Below are 17,502 nucleotides of genomic sequence, written 5' to 3' on the forward strand. Positions count from 1 at the left end.
CAGGCTCACTCTGGTGCCTGGGAAAAATAATGGAGTTAATCCTCCTTGGGCACACAATGACTGTGGTTTTAATATGGGGGAGAAAAAGCAAAAAACCCACCAACATTACTGTCTTCTATGATGACATTACTACACTTATGGATGAGGGGAGAGTAGGGACTGTTGCCTGCCTTGCCTTTAGCAAAGCTGTATTCCCACAGCATCTTTGTGTCCCAGGTTAGAACATTACAGTGGGTGCTAAGTGGGTAACAGCTGTCTGGCTCAGCATCTCACAATATAGTCACTACTGACTGCAGCTCTACCTAGAAGCAGAGTTCCTCAAGGAACTGAGATGTGTCCTGTGAAATAGTGGAGAAGAGCTGGAATTCACCCCAACCAATCTGTGGGCTAAACCAAGCTGGGGTGGCATTCAGTACATGCAAGGAGAGGATTGCCATTCAGAGGGACTGAGGCACACTAGAGGAATGGGCCAAGAGGAACCTCATGAAATTCATCAAGGACAAAATCCTGTACCTGATTAAATCCTTGCAGTGGTACAGGTTAGTGAGAAACTCTGCTCTGCAGTCATCTGGGGTTCCCAGCGGGAAGGAGACTGAGCAGAGCACCCTGGCAGCAACAAAAGGCTGACATTAATGTTTTAGAGATCTGAAGTGATGTATTGCTTTAAAAGTCACCAAGGTTGAGTAGATCCAATCTTCCTTTTAAGAACAATCTTAAAGAAGACTTATGTTTTCAGAGTAAGTACTTCAGTTAACAGTCAGACTTACTTTTATGCTTTGGATAAATAACATCAAATCCAGGCAAAGGCATCACAACATCGTGGATGGTGTAGTTATCAACATCTCCTTCTTCAATGTGAACAGCTGTGGCTACAGGCAGGACAGAAAAATGAAGTTACCAGTATAGATGATGCCTGTGACAGTTAACTTCAGCTAAATTTAAAATAAAGCCTTTGATTGAAATAAGCTTACTCTGAGAAAGATAACTACCATGTTTTATCTCCACTTAACAGACAACATTTCTAAGAAAAGAAGTAACAGCCTCCAAGGCTGTCACAGTTACTGCCAGAATCACAGCCCGGCTTCCAGTGACTTAAAGCTGCATGAAGGAAGGACTGCTAGAGGAACAGCCCCCTTCCATAGACCAGGCATACATAAAGGAGAATGTAGGAAATGCCAGAGCAAATACAAGCCAAGAAAGTTTTAATTGAGTGGAGCAATCAAAAACTTTTGAAGTTAAAATTTCATCATGTCCTTCCACAGTCCTTCACAGCTCAGCTAGGTTTGAGATCAGTCTTGAGAATAATCAGTCCTCCATAGTGTCTCTTCCCCATCCAGTTATTAGAAAAAACAGGCTAACAAACAGCTCATGGAAGTGTAATACCCAGCTTACAATTCCTTGCAATTTGTCTAAAACAGGCCAATGAATTCAGCTATCACTGGGCCAAAACTGGTAAGAGAAATGAAACTATGTAAGCAGTATCAGACAAACACTGACACAACACAAACTACATGCCTTGTTCTCCTAGGAATCTGAAATATACAGCATCACTGGCTTTGTCTGATTTTACCTCCTTTGAGTATGAGATCTCCTGGTACAGCTCTAAGCCCGTATTCTTCTATTCTCTTGCTCACCATATTATTCCACACATAACTCTGGTAGCTATGAATATACATTAAACGATTATTTCTTGGTATCTAGAGGTAAAGAAAAAAAAATAAACACTAGATAGATATATTTTTGGTTTTTCTGACAATCATAACCAAAAAGGTGCATATTTGAAATGTTACCTCATCCAGCAAAAAGACACAATTTCTTGGTATACATATTTGATTTTTGTTCTTTGTTTGAGAAAAAGATATGTGAAGAAATAATGCTTTTACACATTTGAAATCTGCACAAAAAACTATGCTTAAATTTACAAAAAAAAAAAAACCAAAAAACAAAAAACCCAACACTTTTAACTCTGCAGGTCAAACATACAGGTCTATTATAAAACATTGAATTCATATTCAACCTCCTGAAATCTTAAGTAAACTCTGCAGCTGTGAAAGCACTGTGTTATTCTAATTATCTTCTTCATAAACAAGAAATTATCCCCCAGATCCTACAATGGGCCCAGTAGTTTGCTAGTGATGAGGTATTTTCTCCAAAGACTTGATCTTGATTACAGCACTTGAAAATGACAAGTGGATCCATCACCTCCATATCAGGCTGATTCATTAGCCCACCATCAGTTTGATTTATACTTTTAAAGCAACAAGAAAACACTGAAACTGAACATTTGCACAATTCTCAGATCTGTATTATACATAGCTAGTAAGTATAACTGTATTGCTGCCCACATACCAGAGAGACTGTTGTATAAATTGGAAAGCTCTTTATGCATACATTAATTAGAGATGTCATCAGTTACTACACAGCAGTACTTCCAGCAAAAAGGCAGGATAAATGTAAATGTTTTTAAACTTAACTTTCAACTCATCAAGGATCAATGAGTCTATTTTAAATTCATCCTGATACCATCAAAGGAATGTTTATTCAAGTAAATACTGCCCAACTTTTACACTCACTATGCCAAATGCAGAGATTATGTTCTTCATTCCATACTTTAAGAGTCCACGTAGAAGCTGTCCTTCCACGCACCTTTTTACAGGTAGTTTCTTGAGGGCTGCTGCTGGATCTTTAGTCTTTGCCCATTCTTCTCTGCATTTGACTAAGTATCCCTTTTCAGCTAGAACAAGGATGTAAAATAAAAACATTTTAACTATGCACCAAAAAAGCATCCATCTCACCTTTCATTAAAACAGTTGAGGAATTAAAGTTTCAGTCATGGTAGTTAGAGATGAACAGAATCACAGAACATTTGAGGTTGGAAGGCTTCACATGGAGCTTGAGGAAACACAGAGTACTCAGGTCCCTTTTTAGCCCCACTGCAAGAAACTCTACAGCAAGGAAAGTGAGGCAGAAAAGGGGGAGTCTGAAGATTGCTTCTCCACTGCTAAACTGGCTTAAGCTTTTCCTAAACATATGATTATTGGAGAACAGGCAGAAACACAGGACGTATCATTTTTCAGTTCTCACCTCCTGGTCGTGGTTTTAATATCAAATCCATTACTTCATTCCAGTTGTTCTGTAGAATAGCTCTAGGATTCAAACAGGAAAGTGTATTAACAACTGACTAAATCTATTTTAAAGGGATTTAGCCAGCTTATCAAAAAAATATATATTACTGTTTAGACTTACGCAATATTAAAAGTAGTGCTATTATGCAAGATAACTGCTGAAACAAGTTCAGAAACAAGATCCTTCTTGAATCTAAATTTAAAACTGGTACAGGCAATATGTTGGAAAAATGTTCCCAAAAATACACCAAGTTACATGGTGATAAGAGTAAAATTTAAAAAAAAGAAGAGGGAGAGGATGAAAGCAACACATACCTGCCAATTTGATAAGTAGGAACAGCTGTGGTTCCAAATCTTTGCATTCCATAGTAATTAATGAATCCAATTTCCCTGAGTGAATGCATTGCTTGCTCTATCTGCTCATCAGTTCCTGTTATGTTTCTAGCATTTAAAAAAAAAGTTATAGACAGATTAAGGGTTTAAGCTATTTTGAGATGCCCATTATATTAAAGCTCAATATCAGTATTATATAGCATGCATCAAATTCAACAGTCTCCTGCCAATAGGACTTATTTTTTGTAGCACAAGTTGCACTGATATCACTTCTCTATTTGAAGAAAAAAAACCCCTAACAGAACCATCTAAATACCTACTAACATACTACCTGAGAACAACAGTGAAATGGTTCCCCTGCAGTTCTCCCAGTTTCAGTGGATGGTTCTTGTAACTGAAATTTCCTAATTTGAAGTTCATCAAACATTTATTCAAATGGGCAAGTCTTTGTGCAGTGATTCTAAAAAGAAACAGACAACAGTGACCAACCTATGCTTAGAAAGCAGATAAATACAGAAATGCTGCCATTACAAAATTAAAAACAGTGAGTCCAGTTTCCCCAATTTTCTACTGTTGCCTTTTCAAAATACTTTAATGAAAGAGCTAAAGGAAGATAATACATAATTCTTAAGGGTACTCATACAAAAGACTGTGACAGACTGTTAGCACCGTCTTTTCACATCTATATTGCAGTATTGATGTATACTGTACCCCACAAGCTGAACTCTGCATAATCTGAGTAACTACTTCATGAATACGCACACCCCAGTCAGCACAGTTATAGATACAGAGTTAAGTAAAATTAGCTACTGTGTATGCCTAGTGCAGATGAAGGAACATGGAATCCAACGTGTCACTGATCTGCCACTTTTGTTGCTAGTATTTTTGGAAGCATATCCTGTTCTTTGCATCATCAAGCTGCTCTTGGACATTTCTGCTAAATTTTTACCAGGATAGTGAAGTTTATGAACAAGCATAGCCAGCATACTCAGCTTAGAGCAGGCTGGCAACTGGCCATGTCCCCTCTCCTGTGCAGGAGAGTCAGAGGCTGTGGCACCACAGAGCAGACACCACACAACACTTACAGCACTCTGGAGGCTCTTGGACACAACACTGAACGTGATAATGTTAAAAAGTAAATGGAACAGCACCTGAGATGGTTACACCACACATCTGGTTAACTGTTACCACTTTGCAAAGCTGCCTTTCATCAATGTGAATCTGGGGCTTCTCACAAGTGACAAATCAGAATTTCTGTTTATATATGTTAATGCACACACATACAGAACACTGGGAGAAAATATATGAGCAGTTCAGTAGTGGATGCCCTCCTTTTAACAAGGATTTGATTAAACCTCTGGCTTTCAAGCTGTGAATTCCTCACTCAAGGAGTGTGGTTTTCAGAAAGTTGTAAAAAGTAGTGCAGGTGGGATGTTCCAGCCAGCTAAAACAATATTGCAATATGTGACTGGGAGACATCTGTCATTCTCAGTTATGGATCTAACACTAACCTAAAGTGCCCAGAAACTATATAATTATCTTAGAATATGGCAAAGTAAATTCTATTTTCTCTTAGAAGGTGACTTAAGGGAGTAGGCTAAGGCAGGAAAAACTCCTCATCATTTTTTTGCCCCTTCTGGCTACTCACAGATGAGCAAGGGCAGTGTCAGCCTTCTCTGGCACTGTTCAGAGAGTACAGTGGGAAAGAAAATAGGATTCTAGCTGTAGAGAGGGGGAAACAAAAGCCAGGAAGAAAGTGGGACATAATTTTCACCGTGTCATTCTGTTTTTCTGCTGTTGCATGAGATCCAAGCAGCCTAAGAGCAGGCAGGCAATCTGTCCCACTGCCTTGGCCAAGTACACGTAACCAGCCCGTGACTCAGAGCACCACTGACTAAAAATATCACCAGTAATCACAGAATACAAAAGGATTGTGGCATCTTCCACCTGTGCTTTACAAGGTCAGGACCTGTACCTGCCACATGTGTCACTGAATCTTTTAGGTATTTATCCAAGCTACCACAGCAGAAGCGCAAATCCAGTGCAAATCCTCCAGACTGTACTTTTACTCACCTGAGAACAGCGATCTCTTGAACTGTTATAGCCCTTTTATCTTTAGTTCCCATGTAGGAAAATATGTTTGGCTTCACTCTTAAAAGCAACAGTAACAGATATTATGTATATTAAAATAGCAAGAGATCAAACATAATTTTAAGCATAAATACCTAGAATTATTAATCTTATAAATTAAAAATAGAAAAATATACCTACATTCCTCAGAACTGGGTTACAATTTGACATGTGTGACATTTTCTAATCTCACCCATGAGTACATAAAACAGAAGGAAACTTCTGTTTTAATTATATGTAGACAATTAACTTTTAACACAACAGTGCTTGCAAAACATGAACTTTGAAGTACTTCTTTATATACATGAACTGGATAAAGAAATGAACAGCCACCACCAACTTCAGTTAAAAAAAAATCATGTCCACTTCTTCCTTAAACTTCAAACCTGTCTGTTTGAATACCATGCCTGCACATTATGAGAGAGTATTAGAAGTTAATTTAAAATTTGACCCACTCCTCTCCCTAAGAGGAAAATTTCCTTTCCTTTTCACTTTGTACTTTACAGCCTGTGTTGGATGGAGTATTTCCAGTTATTCCAGTTAAGGGCTCCAGGGGGTAGCAGGACTGCCACTATATAAAGTCTTACATCTAACTATGCCCTTGCCATTCTGCTCTCAATACCAACACTAAGTAGTTCACTGGTTAAGGTCTAGATTACAAATATTTTTTTTGGACAAGAAGGGCAAAAGGAAAAGTGGGGAAGTTTCCTTATGAGTAGATCACTGAACTGACCCAATTTTAGAACTGTTCTTCCTCTGCAATTCACTGTGCTCATGTCACGCTTTGGCAAATCTTTTTGTTTCTGCACTTGATGGGGTGAAAGGAACTAAGCCTGTGTTGCCATGGAGAAATTAATACATGGAACAACAGTTTATCAACTGTAACTGCTTAGGAACTGATCAGCATATTATCACAACAATATCTGACAGGTTCATAACATACTTGCATATATTCACACACTGGGGAAAAAAATGGCTTTTAATTCATGTTACGTACATTGAGGCTTTCAGCTGCCAAGCCTTTCTCAGATCAGCCAATGTAAATTGTGGACTTTTTCCATTGAAGCTGTAGAGTAGTCTTTAAAATTTCTTAGGCTCATTTTGTTCCATTCTCACCTCCTCATAAAACTTCGATATTTTAAATTTGGTATTTTAAAGTAACTTTTCATTTTAAGCTGTCTACAAATTAGAGAATAGCAATCACTTGTGTTGCTCTTACATAATTGTGAAGCACAATGTTTACAGCAACAAGAAACATGGAGGAAGAGGGCTGCATGCCAGCCAGGATGGCAGAAACAACAGCCTTACCTTAAAAATTTGGACAGGACATTGATGGCATCCATAGTGTCCTTGTTCTCCTTGTACAGTACAAAATGGCAGTAGCTTCCCCTAGATTTTGGCCAAGAGTGCTTTCTTGGATCTTTAAAAGCAAAAAGGTTAAAGTGTCACTTTTTAAAAAATTTAATATTTTTGCCATTGCAGCTACATTTACTTTAAATATGCAAGATTCAATTTCTGCTAATTTCCATCTGCTTTAAAAAAATGAAAAGGAAAGAGTTAATTACTGACAGCAAAAGCTGTAAAGCACATTGAAAAGACCTCCCCTTCCACTGGACTGTAAACTTCTCTTTAATCAGTTCTGTCACCTAGAAAATCCTGAATGAAACAGTGACAGCTCCTTTATCAAGAAATTATCTGAAAATATAGCCTAGTCATTTAATTGCTGTATCACCTGATTAGATTTCTCAAAAACATTATCATTATACTGACTTTGAGCAACAGAAGCTACACCACGTTTCTTCTAGCTCCTTTTATAATTAATAGTTGAGAACCACTGGAGCCCTGTTTGTGGGAAGACTACCATTATTATTTATAGTACAGACATACAGACATATTCTTTATTTCTGTAGTATTTTTTCTGCGTGTCATACAAAAGAATGAATCATATCACTACAAAACCCTAAGAAATCATGCTCAAAAAATTGCTTTAAGATGGTTCTTTTTTAAAATCCAATGGGAGCAAGAAATCTGGTACAAAAGAGACATGAACATACAATCCATGGCAGGTATGGTGAAGAGAAGGCCAGAGGTTGAAATAACTTCAGATCCCACAGATTAACAACTGATTTACAATTCTGTGCTACTATCTGACATTTTCTGTAGAAGGAAGGAAACTGTCAATTATTTGTTAAGCTTTTTTTTTGCACATAAAAACCACCATAGATAAAACTTCCAGTTTCCAATAATCCACTGTCAATGGCATTAATGGGAAGGGAGACTGATTCTACAGAGGTTTAGCAACCAACTGTGAGGTTCCTTCAATTCTGAGGTTTATCAATTCCCTGTTATTTAAGAACAAAACCAAGAATTTGTTTTGTTTTAAATAAGAAGTCCCTTATCTCTTGCTAACCACTAAGCAGACATACCTGGTTTTGTAAAAAAGAGGCATAAGCATCTTTCATAACAGGAAAAGCTAACTGAAAAAGCCAGCCTTATTTCAATATACAAACACTAAAGCAGGAAGGAAGTTCTTGGGAAATACTGCTCTTTTTTTTCACACTGGTTTTACAAAGTCCAGATATCCCACACAGACTGTAAGTATGTTTAATTCTTGCTTGTTTTTGAGAAGCTGCCATTCATGCACACACTTCTGCAAAGACAGTTTTGGATGCTACAGTATAAAAAACTATATGTACAGGCTTTAGTCACCTAGAATTATTGCATCACTTGCCTTACACCATCAGTTTCTAAGCACAGCCCCCCTCCCACAGAGTTTCACTGGACCTGAACTGGAGACCTCATGCTCCTGCTGGTCTCCCCTTCTGAGCCAGCACTACTCAAACTCAGCCAATGAAACACTGCATTCAGCTGGAAGAACAAAGTTCTCCACTAAGATCTTAGCAATTAGAAGAGAGTAAGAGCTCAGTTCACAAAGGTGAACCCTCTCCAGCTGGAACCATTCTTTATATTAAACTATTACACCCTGCACATGGTCATTTCAACACACGTCAAGAAGTGAGCCCTAATGTGATCTACACTAAAAGAATTCTGTAGGTACCACACAGACCAATGGGCTCCTCATGCTTTGGGCACCACAGCCGTGACCCTGTGCAAAGGAGGCTGCAGCCACAGTCCTGATACTCAACCATTCCTCACCCAATACGGCAAAGCATTCAACTGGGTAGATGGAGCAGTGGGACAATTTGCAGTCCTTACTGCTGTGTTTCAGAGTCATGCTACATTTCTGACAATAAAATTGTATTTCCAATCCTTTTGCTGAAACTCGAGGCTTGGAAGCTCTTTTTTAATAGCAGGGTGTGTGATAAATGCTTTTAAAGTTGTATAAAGCCAGATAGTAGTGTCTGAAATAGGGGCTGAAAGGCAAAGGCTTCACTAACTGAAAACCATGGAAAATTTACTATAGTTGTCAACATGAACTGAAAAAATTGATAATTCATATAACTTATTCTAGCAGACTTTCTCTGCACCAAATGAATACTGCCTATACTGCACTACAAAAAAAGAGACAGAATAAGCCTACTTCTTGGCTGTTTCAGAGTATTTTAAGTAATACTTATGTGTAGGGATTTTAAAGAAATTGTTACAAGTTTGGCCAGCCCTGTTGCTATTTAGGAGGTCATAATGGTTGGCATTTCATTTTTGTTAGTATGAAATGTCAACATCTCTTACCTGTTGCAGTTCTGACCTCTGTCCCAATGCAGAGCATAAAGAGTACAAAAGAGTAGCATTTAATTTTTAGACTGTCAAAGGGTTTTTAGAGGTGAACATGCAGGTTTATGGTTATGGGATTGTTTATGCTTCAGGGAGCATCCAACAGCTAGGTGGTGGATGACAGCAATTTAGACAATTATGGAATGGAATCGTGCAGAGGCAAACAGTGAACATATGGAAAGCTTCAACTGGAGATGCAACAAAATTTGTGGACAATGATGGAAAAACAGTTTACTGACAATTTAGTAATTTTAAGTATTTGGAGGATAAACTGACTATAGAAACAAAGCAGCATCTGATTTTAAATTTTAGGAAGCACGTTTGGTAATGTTTCATGTTATCAACAAATTAATCAGGTATCTCAGCTAATAATCCAATATTCTACACTTCTGAAATGTTTCTTGCCTGGGGAGCCCATTCATGGCTAAGACATGTTTGTGGCTATATAAACAAGAAAGATATATATAATCCTGACTAAAAAGAACTTCAATCTTACAATCTTACATCCATAAGCATTTGCACACACTCACAGAAACTGACATCTCCACCAACAAATGCACAGGTGCCTGCAGCATCACAGCTGGTGAATCCAAGTTTAAATAGATGATGCTTCTCTGCATCACAAGATGGTGCTCCACATTACGTTTTAATCCTAGAGATACACCACTAAATTCTTTTCAGCATATTTCAAATACTTAAATTCTTTTATATATTATCCCTTAAATCAGCTTAACAACATCCACTTGACTGTAACAGTGGTTGAAGAATAGAAGCAGCAGAAGGAAAAGGTGGAGGAAAAACTGTCACAAACGAGCAGAACAAAACTGGCTGAGGAGAATTCTGTGCTGGTAAGTATACATACTCCATGCATAAAGCATGCAAACATACACATTTTCTAAACATGACTAAATAAGACACATGAGCACATTATAATTGGACCAATAAAAATACAAGATTCCCATATTTGCTTATAAGATTCCCATATTTGCTTATAACAACCCTTAAACAAACAACTAAATTAAAGGGGAAATTACTTTATTTCCCATTTTAAATGACTATTTCTTTATCGTTCTTCCATCTCCTTTGTCTTTAAAATTAATGGGTTAGGTTTACATACCATTTGTAGTAGGTTGAAATGACAGAGGAATGCAACCAATTTAAACCAAACCTTAGTATCTTTAGTTAAATGTGTACCATTCTGTGGGTAGATAATCCTCTAAACTTATAGTAGCAAAACATTTTTAGTAACATTAAAAGATGTAAAACATGTTAATTTATTCCTCGTATCCAAACCAGTATTTTGCTAGATTAAAGTGGATAACATTTCATTTCGAAAATCCTTCATGACTTTGACTATTTCAAAAGATTAACTGTGATCTATAATGAATAAAGATAATTTTCTGCAAATATCATTAGCCTTGAAAGCAGAAGTAATGATCATGGTAAGCTATGTTTATACGAAACTATAACTCTGAGAAAACAAAAAGATGCTTGTCTCTACTTAAGTCACTGAGAATTTTGTCATCAATATTCAAGACAATCGAGATTACACCATCTATCAATCTAATGTCCATTTTCCAACTACAACCTCTTACATCCACAACACACACTTACATACACAGTTAAGATCATGAAAGTTAAATTCAAAAAATACTGAAAATAATGCCTCTGTTTTGCCTATTCCTACTTAAGTAGAAGATAATGTTCTCTCTTCTAATATGGTTGTATGGATGAATTATTTGGAAAGAAAAAAAGTAGAAATTTAAATTTAAATAATTTCTTGTGGTCCTAATCATTTTAGATGCACAGCATCAGCCGAAACAAAGGAAAAATGAAGTAAGACTACATTAGGAAGCACACTCATTTGAAGTACTTGCTAACAATTCTTACTTTGGGGATAATTTTAGCATTTACTTTACCCATCTGCTGTGATACTGAAACTCACTTGCCAATGCTTTTTTCCCAGCAGCATGATAAGCAATAATGTATTTCTTTCCATCTCTATCTTCTGTTTTAGTCTCCAGTCCTGGAAACAAGGACTTCACAGCCTGATGGATGATGGTTCTTTTTTCTTTGGTGTCCTCAATTACCTGTTTTAATGCACATACATGCAGAAACCAAATAAATTAATACAAAAGCGGAGGGTGCCTTAAAAGAAAAAAAAAATTAGCTAAATAAGATTATTTAGTATGTGAATGCTTATTTGAAACTACCAGGTGTAATCCTACTCATCTCCGTGTCCCAAATTTAGCTCAATAGTTATTCTTTCAATATGTGGAATATTTGAATGTTTAAAAATATCAATGCTTTAATGTAATTTTCTTATCTTTCTTGTTACAGAAAAGCATATTCATCTTCTTTTCTATTAAATCACTAAACACTAACCTTGAAAGTAGTGTTCCATCAGGATAGATGTTTTATGTAAACCTCCTTATTCTTGAAAACAATATACTAGAAGGAAACCAAAATACTGCAAGGTAATCTTAACACCACAGGAATTAAAACCTATATTTAAGTTCCTGTGTACAGTCTCACCAAAATCAAAGTAACAACTCACACATGCATGAATTTGAGTACATCTGTAAGACTTCAAATAATTAAACACCAAACTGTGTCCAGTTTAGGGTTATCTGTCACATCATGTTCAAACTGCTCTTATACCTTACACACATTAGAAAGGATGTACCTTCTACTCCCTCCCTCAGCCTCTCTCTGCCCCCATCCCAAACTTGATATCATTTCATAATTTTACCTCTATGGCAACACTAGTTTCCTTATTCTTAAAAAGCTGGAGCTCCTCTAAACGCTGCTTGTCTTCATCTGACAAAACTGTAAATGTTTCTTCTGATGGGTCCTAATGCATATTTGGGGAGAAAAAACAAACATCCAATAACTCTCATGGAGTAACTTCCAGTCTTTCAATGTTCTTGCTTAAGGAACATTAAGAAGCATAGACATTACCAAATCTACCTCAAAATTTACCTCATCATCCACTGGAACAGAAAAGTCATCTAAATGGCTCACACGTCCATCTTTGCCTATTTCATGGACAACAAAGTCTGAGTATCTGATAGAAAGAAACATGCATTACATTTGTAATACAAATCCCACATCACATAAAGTCCTTCCCTAAAAAACTGTTAGCAGAATTCACTGAAAAATTCTGAATCTGTGTAAATCAATTCACATAAAACAAACTTAACTATGAGAAAGCTGAACCTATTCCTACCCCCCTGAAGGATACCACAGGAACACACAGGCAAATGCAGCAGACTTCTTTGCAGATCACCAAACCCTGCTGTAGTTACCCTGAGTCATTCTCTCACTAGTTTGAAGAGATCAGTAATGCTTATCCTCAATCCCAGTCATTATTGGCAATTAAGACTCTACTGCACTGCCACAATGTGCAATGCATTAAGTACTGCATTTTCTCTGTCACTTCAAATCACCTGCAAAATAAATTGCATTTTAGCCACTATACAGAAGGCAGGACAAATTCAGCCTTGCTTATATATTCAGTTGTACAGAACATCATTCAAATAAAGTTACTTTGCATACTTTATGACAGCAAAAAAGAATTTTACTTTGACATTTTCAATTCAGTCACTCATGTCTAATAATAAAAACAGCCCAACTATAACAGAGTACAGTTGGTTTGTGTTGCAACTGCTAAATGATTTTAAGCACCATTTGCTAGCAAAGTGGAAAAAAAAAAAGAGAATAATTCTTATTCTATCGATGTTGAAAGATTAATAAAACTTCACCATGGGAAGCTTTCTACTGTACCTCACCCAAGCCCCCTTTTGCCCCTCTGTGCAGACACACAACATATTGGTAGAATTCCTTCCTGAGGAGTGTCTTCTCCTGTACTATCTGCAGCTGTCTAGACATGCTAGTGATGGCTCCATAAAAATGCCAAGAGTGAATTAATAATAGGTGTTAAAAACTAGAATCCAAAAAAAAACCCCCATAAACCCACGAATTTTCTACCACATGGCTACCTTTGGCCAACCAAAATTAGCAGATTTCCCAGAAGAAGGTTCAGCATAGACTATGTTTCCCAGAGAAGGATTACACTAGCTGCTTAATGCTGCACATAAAGATTAAATCCATACATACGTATATATCATTTTATTTAAAATTATCTATGTATGAAGCCAGTATTTAAACACAGGAACTTTTCAGTGTGTAAACAAAGCAACCCGAACTGCTTTGCTAAGTCAGAGAAACAGTGATTCTCACTTCAGTGACCTTTTGTATTTGCATTCTGTTTTATTCAAAGCTATTCTTTAATTTTAAAAATCTAGAAGTTTAATTTTAAAAAGCTACTAAGCACCAAACATCTTAATAAATATATAATGTATATGTTTAGTAAATTCCACATCCCGAATTTTGAAACTCCCTTCTATGTAAATGACATTAGTGAGCAGACAATAATTTAAAGCCTAACTGAGCAGACAATAATTTAAAGCCTAACTATCCTTGTTTACAGACACTAGGACAAAAGAGTCAGAGAGAAACAAAGAACCAAAGAAAGATGGTTTTGATGCCATTTTTCAGTGTATCTCATATCAGCACTGAGAAGATGTACAAAAGGTGGATGTACTGCATAAGGTTTTATGTTTCTGCTACTGCCAGAGAGCAAAGGAAACAGCAAAGGTCAGTGTAATCATATATCTCTATTCATACGCAGCTTCCTTCTTCAGAGCTCCATTTGACAGGAAAATATATTAAAAAGAAAAAAACAAAAAAAAAAACCCCAAAAACCAAACACACACCAAAAAAACCCTAAACAAATACACAAAAAAACAAGAAAAAACCAACCCACAATCTAGAAAAGTCCTAAATTAAACCATTCTTTAGCAGTAAAAAAAGTAATGAAATCCACTTAATCCAGCTGCAATCTGTGAGTCCAAAAAAGAAAATGGAGAACTACAGCTGTGCTACACAAGGAATTAACATATGAAAGAAGACAAAGAGTTACCTCTCTTTTAAGATTCCAGAAAACCCTTTGTGAGAGCTAACAAATTTAGTTATGCCAACATCACTTTCTGTCAGTCCATGCTTCATCATGTCTGCAAAGCTCTCTGGATCTCCATCTTCATCACTTTCCTCTAGTTCCTCTTCTTCCTGCTCCTCACTTTCCTCATTGGCGATTATTTCACTTTTTGTGTCCTCAGGCTGTTCTGTTACAGTCTCAATACTCTGCCCAGAGTCGTTCTCTGCCTTACAGTTCTCCAAGATCTTCTGCCTTTTAATTTCATCTGCACTGGCCACATCATCCTCAGAGCGAGGACGTTTCAAGGATACACTATTCATTTCTATAGTTTCCATGATTAAGGCACAGGGTAGGATAGGAAGCCCTGGAAAAGAAGAAGAAAGGCTTATTTTCTGTCTAAGAGCAATATCAAAACATAGGCACTTCACTCCAAGGACTCTGCCCCTTGCAATTTTTCAGGAAAACCATAAACTTTATTTAAGTTAAACATCAAGTAAAAATCTTGAACACCCAGAAACAATATGTACTCGGGGAGAAAGAAGGAAGATATTATGAGGGCAGCATGCAAGGTGGACTACAGCAGAGCAGGACTCAGTACCACACTGACCATTTACCACCATCATCACTCTTGCCCACCCTTACCATGGCTGCCTGAAGGCCTGTCCACACACAGGCTCTGCTGTCAGCAGCAGTTTAGTGCCTAAGAAACTGTTTGTTCCCAAGCCTTCTCTTAAACGTGACTACTCTCAATTATTTCCTTTTCTATCAAGATTCCATCTTGCAAAGACTGAGAGAGAACGGCTGAGTTCCCACAAACCTAAAATCTCATGTCTTTGTTTTCTATGTGCTTCCAACACACACAATGCTACACAGAATTCAAGGTGGCATCAATTCAGCCCAAAAGATAAGAGGAATGAGATACCAAAATTATTGAATCAGTGAGACAAACAAAACAACAAAGAAATTAAACAATCACTGAGAAGAACATGACTACTCACACTGGTGGAATAGGGCTCAGAGCTGCCGCCTTTGTGTCAGCAAAACCACTGCCTTCAGATCTGAAAAAAAAGAGGAAAATAACTCTTTGAGAAGGGGTTTATGGAAAAAAAAATTATGAAAACATATATGAATGCAATCACATATGACTCAGACAGACAAATTAATAAATACAACTGTCAAAGTATTACCATCTTAATGACACAACATATTATTGCTATTTATTATTGCTATTTAGCAGGCTACAGGACAGAACTTTGGTTTTATTTCTAAGTGTATAAAAGGAAACTGGGGTTCCTAGAATTAGGCATGGACAGGACCTTTCTTCCAGCATCCCCCAACTGGCACAGGACTGTAGTGAGGATAAAGTGCAGGTTTTGGTAGCAGGAGGAGGCCATAAACTGCCCTGTGTGTGCCATGGCCAGTTCAGCAGGCTCCATAAACCCTGCCACCCTCCAACTCATCCAACAAGCACACAGTGCCCCCACTCCAGTTCATCTGAGAAAGGGAGAAGCTGCCAGTGGCAGCAAAGGCAAAAGAAAGCACAGAGGGGACACGTGACAGAGTGCTCAAAAAGGCACAGGAAAGCATGGAGAAGGGCACAACTGCAGTGGACACAGCTGGAGATGCACTCTTGGAAGGAAACTCTCCTCACTGGAGCAGGGACACCCCTGATGGGACTGTGGCCTGTGGAGATGCTCATGCTGGGACAGGGACACCCTTGAGGGGCCCATGGAGAGCACTCACATGGGAGCAGAAGAAATGAGCAGGAGAAAGGAGCAGGAGAAACAAATCTCCGTGTACCAACCCCAACCTCCTGCACTACCACTGCCTTGCCCAAGGGCCAGAGCATAACCTGAGGGCCAAGGAGGAAAGGGGAAGAAAGAAGTTTTCTCCAAGTCTGTGTTTAGGTAGTGGTCTTCATAATACATCACCAGCCAACTGGTAATTAAAAGTTAACTGGTAATAAAACAAATTCTCCATGTCAAGTCAATTTTGTCCACAACAACCAAGTTTCTAAATTAATAGGATTTAGCTGTTACTGAGAAATTAATCTAGGCAGGGAACAATATTTTAGAGCTACATACATCACCCTGTATTATTTCTTCAGCCACTAAATAGCATAATCTATACAATTTTAAAAGGCATGTTTTTAAAGGAAGTCCAATAACTTGCTAATCAGCATTTGCTGGGTTGGTAAGTAATTGTTACCAATTAGCTGTTAGCCACGGCTGACTTCATGGCCTGGACACCTCAGTGAGGAGATCACCAGATTAGGCTAAAAAGGCAGGAACAATTGTTTTAGAAAAGTCTGAAATGCTTTGCTCAAGAGAAGAACTGAAAATGAATGCTACAACAATAAATGAACAAAAGGGAAATAAGGAGAGACTTATAAAATTAAGTGTATGTATGGTGTGAAGAGTGGTAAGACATGCAAGAAAGTAGAACAATGTACCTTCAAGCTGAAAGCACCAATTTTATTCTGTCTTCAAATAAAAGTTCATAAAATCCTTCTTTCAAGAGGAACAATAAATAAAAGTCATAGCCAAGTGAAGCAATTCACCTCCGTTTCCAGACTCTCTTCCCATGTACCAAAATTTACAGAGGCAGGGTTATAAAGCACTGAAGTGGAAAAGGCTTTTTAGATGGTTTGTGAGTATCTTCACAGAGCAAACAAAATAGCGTTCAGCACAGTGAAATCCTCTGAGACACCTGCCAAAGGTAGTAAGAAGAGAAATCTCGTGCTTCTTAAACAAAACTGTAATACCTAGTTGTTAAATCCTACAGACTGTTAGAAGAATTCGATGTTGGGCACAAACACTCCAGAGTTGTCATACACAGACTATTCTGACATCAGAGCAGTGACTCACATACTACAGAGTGCTATCGTGTGCCCAAAGGCAGCCATCGTCGGGGATAAATTCTGCAGGATAATTGCTCGAAGGAGCACGCTGAAGCGAGCGGGCACACACTGCCTCACTTGTGCAGACTGCCAGTGAGAGGCTCCTATTATTTTTTGACAGCTGCTCAATTGTCTCGGCCCTTTTCCTAACAGGTGTTTCCATAAAAGCCAGAATCTGCATAAACATCAACTCCGCAGCAATTTCAATGCTCTAACAGAGACTGAGTTTACTACTACAAATAAAACACTTGACTCTCCGCAACAAGAACCGCCGAGCAATTACT

At 37.7% G+C, this 17,502-nt stretch overlaps 1 protein-coding gene and 1 long non-coding RNA gene across 3 annotated transcripts in view; one reads left to right on the forward strand and one right to left on the reverse strand.

The window, feature by feature from the left end:
* The window catches only part of LOC115948162, a 15,561-nt gene extending 3,841 nt beyond the window's left edge, over positions 1-11,720 (forward strand). Inside the window, exons 2-3 of the long non-coding RNA XR_004082013.1 lie at positions 10,049-10,168; positions 11,338-11,720. This is a non-coding gene — a long non-coding RNA (uncharacterized LOC115948162). The remainder of the gene's footprint in view (positions 1-10,048; positions 10,169-11,337) is intronic.
* The window catches only part of PUS7 (pseudouridine synthase 7), a 20,982-nt gene extending 3,600 nt beyond the window's left edge, over positions 1-17,382 (reverse strand). Inside the window, exons 1-14 of one of the 2 annotated variants that reach the window (XM_031059041.1) lie at positions 16,880-17,382; positions 15,318-15,377; positions 14,305-14,683; positions 12,303-12,387; positions 12,073-12,174; positions 11,266-11,410; positions 6,897-7,008; positions 5,532-5,609; positions 3,790-3,918; positions 3,441-3,566; positions 3,085-3,146; positions 2,574-2,734; positions 1,571-1,697; positions 768-869 (exon numbers count right to left, since the gene is read on the reverse strand). In XM_031059041.1, the coding sequence (XP_030914901.1) occupies positions 768-869; positions 1,571-1,697; positions 2,574-2,734; positions 3,085-3,146; positions 3,441-3,566; positions 3,790-3,918; positions 5,532-5,609; positions 6,897-7,008; positions 11,266-11,410; positions 12,073-12,174; positions 12,303-12,387; positions 14,305-14,654 (1,579 nt within the window). In that variant the 5' untranslated portion in view covers positions 14,655-14,683; positions 15,318-15,377; positions 16,880-17,382. Of the gene's footprint in view, positions 1-767; positions 870-1,570; positions 1,698-2,573; positions 2,735-3,084; positions 3,147-3,440; positions 3,567-3,789; positions 3,919-5,531; positions 5,610-6,896; positions 7,009-11,265; positions 11,411-12,072; positions 12,175-12,302; positions 12,388-14,304; positions 14,684-15,317; positions 15,378-16,771 lie in introns of both variants that reach the window. The other variant, XM_005423518.2, reaches the window with a different exon arrangement.
* Between the last annotated feature and the right edge of the window lie 120 nt (positions 17,383-17,502).

Source organism: Geospiza fortis, unplaced genomic scaffold (assembly GCF_000277835.1).
Source record: "Geospiza fortis unplaced genomic scaffold, GeoFor_1.0 scaffold424, whole genome shotgun sequence".
Taxonomy (NCBI): Eukaryota; Metazoa; Chordata; class Aves; order Passeriformes; family Thraupidae; genus Geospiza; species Geospiza fortis.